General features: G+C 58.8%; 1 protein-coding gene across 1 annotated transcript; it reads left to right on the top strand.

Annotated features, from left to right (window-relative positions):
- Window positions 1-114: 114 nt before the first annotated feature.
- NKPD1 (NTPase KAP family P-loop domain containing 1) lies at window positions 115-4,703 on the top strand (the record flags this gene model as incomplete). Its single annotated transcript, XM_057408895.1, has 2 exons — window positions 115-246; window positions 2,923-4,703. Coding segments are annotated over 2 exons (1,913 nt in total), but the record flags the coding sequence as incomplete, so codon positions are not given.
- Window positions 4,704-4,711: the final 8 nt, after the last annotated feature.

Genomic DNA, 4,711 nt, shown 5'->3' with positions numbered 1-4,711 from the left:
CCCATCCCATCCATCCCATCCCATCCCATCCATCCCATTCCATCCATCCCATCCCATCCCATCCATCCATCCCATCCCATCCATCCCATCCCATCCATCCCATTCCCCCTGCAGAGCCGCTCTCGGAGGATGACCTCTATTGCCGCTGCCTCTCCCGCACCCTTTGCCACACGGGCACCCCGGTCACCGTTGGGGTCTTCGCCCCCTGCACCCATCGCCTCTTCTCGCTGCTCGACAAGGTCACCGGTGGGTGCGGGACCAGCGTCCCCCTGATCCCCCCCATCCCATCCCCATCCCATCGGCTCCTGCGTCCCGGTCCTGTTCTATCCCATCTGAACCCATCTGACCCCATCCCATCCCACCCCATTCCATCATCATCTCACCTACTGCAATCCCCATCCCACACCCATTCCATCATCATCTCACCTATTCCAATCCCACACCCATTCCATCATCATCTCACCTATTCCAATCCCACCCCATCCCATCATCATCTCACCTATTCCAATCCCACCCCATCCCATCATCGTCTCACCTATTCCAATCCCACCCCATCCCATCATCATCTCACCTATTCCAATCCCACCCCATCCCATCATCATCTCACCTATTCCAATCCCACCCCATCCCATCATCATCTCACCTATTCCAATCCCAACCCATCCCATCATCATCTCACCGATTCCAATCCCACCCCATCCCATCATCATCTCACCTATTCCAATCCCACCCCATCCCATCATCATCTCACCTATTCCAATCCCAACCCATCTCATCATCATCTCACCTATTCCAATCCCCATCCCATCCTATCCCGTCATCCTCTCACCTATTCCAATCCCCATCCCACCCCATCTCACCTATTCCAATCCCCATCCCATCATCCTCTCACCTATTCCAATCCCCATCCCATCATCCTCTCACCTATTCCAATCCCCATCCCACCCCATCTCACCTATTCCAATCCCCATCCCACCCCATCTCACCTATTCCAATCCCCATCCCATCATCCTCTCACCTATTCCAATCCCCATCCCATCATCCTCTCACCTATTCCAATCCCCATCCCATCATCCTCTCACCTATTCCAATCCCCATCCCATCATCCTCTCACCTATTCCAATCCCCATCCCATCATCCTCTCACCTATTCCAATCCCCATCCCATCATCCTCTCACCTATTCCAATCCCCATCCCACCCCATCTCACCTATTCCAATCCCCATCCCATCATCATCTCACCTATTCCAATCCCACCCCATCCCATCATCATCTCACCTATTCCAATCCCACCCCATCCCATCATCATCTCACCTATTCCAATCCCACCCCATCCCATCATCATCTCACCTATTCCAATCCCAACCCATCCCATCATCATCTCACCGATTCCAATCCCACCCCATCCCATCATCATCTCACCTATTCCAATCCCACCCCATCCCATCATCATCTCACCTATTCCAATCCCAACCCATCTCATCATCATCTCACCTATTCCAATCCCCATCCCATCCTATCCCGTCATCCTCTCACCTATTCCAATCCCCATCCCACCCCATCTCACCTATTCCAATCCCCATCCCATCATCCTCTCACCTATTCCAATCCCCATCCCATCATCCTCTCACCTATTCCAATCCCCATCCCACCCCATCTCACCTATTCCAATCCCCATCCCATCATCCTCTCACCTATTCCAATCCCCATCCCATCATCCTCTCACCTATTCCAATCCCCATCCCACCCCATCTCACCTATTCCAATCCCCATCCCACCCCATCTCACCTATTCCAATCCCCATCCCATCATCCTCTCACCTATTCCAATCCCCATCCCATCATCATCTCGCCTATTCCAATCCCTCCCATCCCATCCCACTCCATCCCTTCTTGTCTCATCCCATCCATCAAATCCTACCCCATCTTGATCCTGTCCCATGCCATCCCCATCACATTCAATCCCATCCCATCCTTATTCCATCCGGTCCCATCCCACCGTCTCATCCATCCTGACCTTATCCCACCCCATTCCATTCAATGGCATCCTGGCTCAACCCATCCTACCCCATTCCATCCAATGGCATCCTGGCTCAACCCATCCTACCTTATTCCATCCCTCCCCATGTCATCTCATCCCATCTCACCTATCTTGATCTTATCCAACCACACTTAATGCCATCCCATCCTGTCCTGTCCCGTCTCATCTCATCCCATCCCATCCCATATATATCTCATCTCATCTCATCTCATCTCATCTCATCTCATCTCATCTCATCTCATCTCATCTCATCTCATCTCATCTCATCTCATCTCATCCCATCCCATCTCATCCCATCCCATCTCATCCCATCCCATATCATTTCATCTCATCTCATCCCATATCATTTCATCTCATTTCATCTCATTCCATCCATCCCATCATCTCACGTGTTCTGATCTCATCCAACCCTATCCAATGCCATCCCATCTCACCCCATCCCTTCCTTTCTCTTCTCTCTTCTCTTCTCTTCTCTTCCCTCTTTTCTCTTCTCTTCTCTTCTCTTTTCTCTTCTCTTCTCTTCTCTTCTCTTCTCTTTTCTCTTCTCTTCTCTCTTCTCTTCTCTTCTCTTCTCTTCTCTCCTCTCCTTCTCTCTTCTCTCTTCTCTCTCTTCTCTTCTCTCTTTTCTTCCTTCTCTTCTCTTTTCTCTTTCTTCTCTCTCTCTCTCTTCTCTTCTCTCCTCTTCTCCTCTCTTCTCCTCTTCTCTTCTCCTCTCCTCTCTCTTTCTCCTCTCTCTCTCCTTCTCTCTTCTCTCCTCTCCTCTCCTCTCCTCTCCTCTCCTCTCCTCTCTCCTCTCCTCTCCCCTTCCATCCCATCCCATCCCCTTCCATCCCATCCCATCCCATCCCATCCCATCCCATCCCATCCCTCCCCGTCCCCGCAGGTTTCATGCGCCAGGAGATGGCCGAGCTGGAAGCCTCCGAGGAGCTCCGGGGCCGGCAGCGCCCTCGCAGCCCCAAGGGCTGGGGGCTTCTCCAGGCCCTTTGGTACCTGAGCTTCTACCGCGCCGTCATCACCGAGGGCCACCTGCGGCGCCGCGCCCTCGCCTTCATCTTCATCCGCTTCAGCGCCTGGCAGTTCGCCGGCTGCGACCGCCTCTGGGCCGGGCTGGTGACCGCGCTGTGCCACAGCATCCGCAGCCACTTCGGGGCCCTGCCCCTCAGCGTCTTCCACGTGCTGGGCTCGCGGCCCCGCTTCGCCTCGGGCTTCAGCCAGCGGGAATGGGTGCTCAAGCGGGGCACGTGCCTCAAGCTGTGGGGCATGCTGGCGGCGCTGGGCGCCGGCGTGGCCGTGCTGCTGGTGGCGCTGCTGGTGCCGGGCGTCAAGGAGAGCCCGGTGCTGAAGGTGCTGGGCAGCGGCATCGCGTCGCTGTCGGGCTCCGGGTTGGTGCTGGGCGCCGTCTCCATCGTCAAGAACCTGCTGGTGAGCGAGAAGCAGAAGATCGAGCGCTTGACCAACAGCGAGCGCTTCTCCTCGCAGCTGGGCTTCATGAGCAAGGTGCGCGCCGAGGTGCAGGCGCTCGTCGACTTCTTGGCCTTCATGGAGGTCTTCGAGCGGCGCCGGCTCCGCGTGGTGCTGGAGATCACCAGCCTGGAGCTCTGCTACCCGGAGAAGGTGGCCGGCGTGCTCAACGCCGTCAACACGCTGCTGTCGGACGCCAACGCGCCCTTCATCTTCATCCTGGCCGTGGACCCCAGCGTCATCGTGCCCTGCCTGGAGCAGACGGGCTGCATGAAGGGGCTGGCCGACAACGGGTACCTCTACCTCAACCGCACCGTCTCGTTGCCCTTCTCCATCCCGGAGATGGGCGCCCGCTCCCGCCTCCACTTCCTGGACGCCGCCATCCAGACGCGGGAGGACCTCTTGTACCGCATCATCACCCGCAACGTGGAGCGGCGCCGCGCCAAGGGCCACGGCACGGCCGCGGACCGCGGCGACGCCACCGCCGACGCCGACGCCGTGCGCTGCATCCACGAAGCGTTCCACTGCCTCCGCGACGGCGCCGACCCCTTGGCTCGCTACCTCCCCAGCTGCGGCACCCACGTGCGCCGCGTCGTCAACACCATCCCCATCACCCTGCGCCTGCTCCTGCACCGCGGCGCCGGCGCCGTGGCCCCGCGAGCGGCGGCCGCCTGGGTGGTGTTGGCCGACGGGTGGCCGTGCCGGTTGAGTTGGGCGCTGCAGTGCGCCGAGGACGCCTGGCAAGGCCCCGCGGAGCCGGGGCTCGGCGCCCGCTCCCTCTGGAGCATCTTCGAGGAGCACGCGGGCGAGTTGGGAGCGCTGCGGCAGGCGCTGCACAACGCGCTCAGCCTGGACGGGGACCCCGAGCTCTTCCAGAGCTTCCTGCAGCGCGATTTCCCCTTCACGGCCCGCGAGGCGCGCGTCCTGCTCGCCGTCACCGTCAACCTGGACCACTCCATCCGGCACAAGATGGGGCTCCTGCGGGGGCTCGACCGGCTCCAGGCGGCGCCGCGGGAGAGCCGCGGCGTCCAGTGCCCGCATCCCGAGGGATGCCGGGATCCAAGGACCCCATCGGTACCCACGGAGGATGCTCTGGGGGGCAGGGAGGGGGACGGCTCCTGTCCCAACCCCATGAGGAGGCCACCATGGGGTGGAACTGGGGGAGACACAAGGGAACCCCGCCATGGGGAGAGGGTCCCTTAAGGGGAGGG

Source organism: Pezoporus wallicus, unplaced genomic scaffold, assembly GCF_028554395.1.
Source record: "Pezoporus wallicus isolate ANWC-B61680 ecotype Strahan unplaced genomic scaffold, APGP_CSIRO_Pwel_v1 contig_11381, whole genome shotgun sequence".
Classification (NCBI taxonomy): Eukaryota; Metazoa; Chordata; class Aves; order Psittaciformes; family Psittacidae; genus Pezoporus; species Pezoporus wallicus.
Note: the sequence above shows the minus strand (reverse complement) of the source record. Positions and strands in the feature narration are given on the sequence as shown.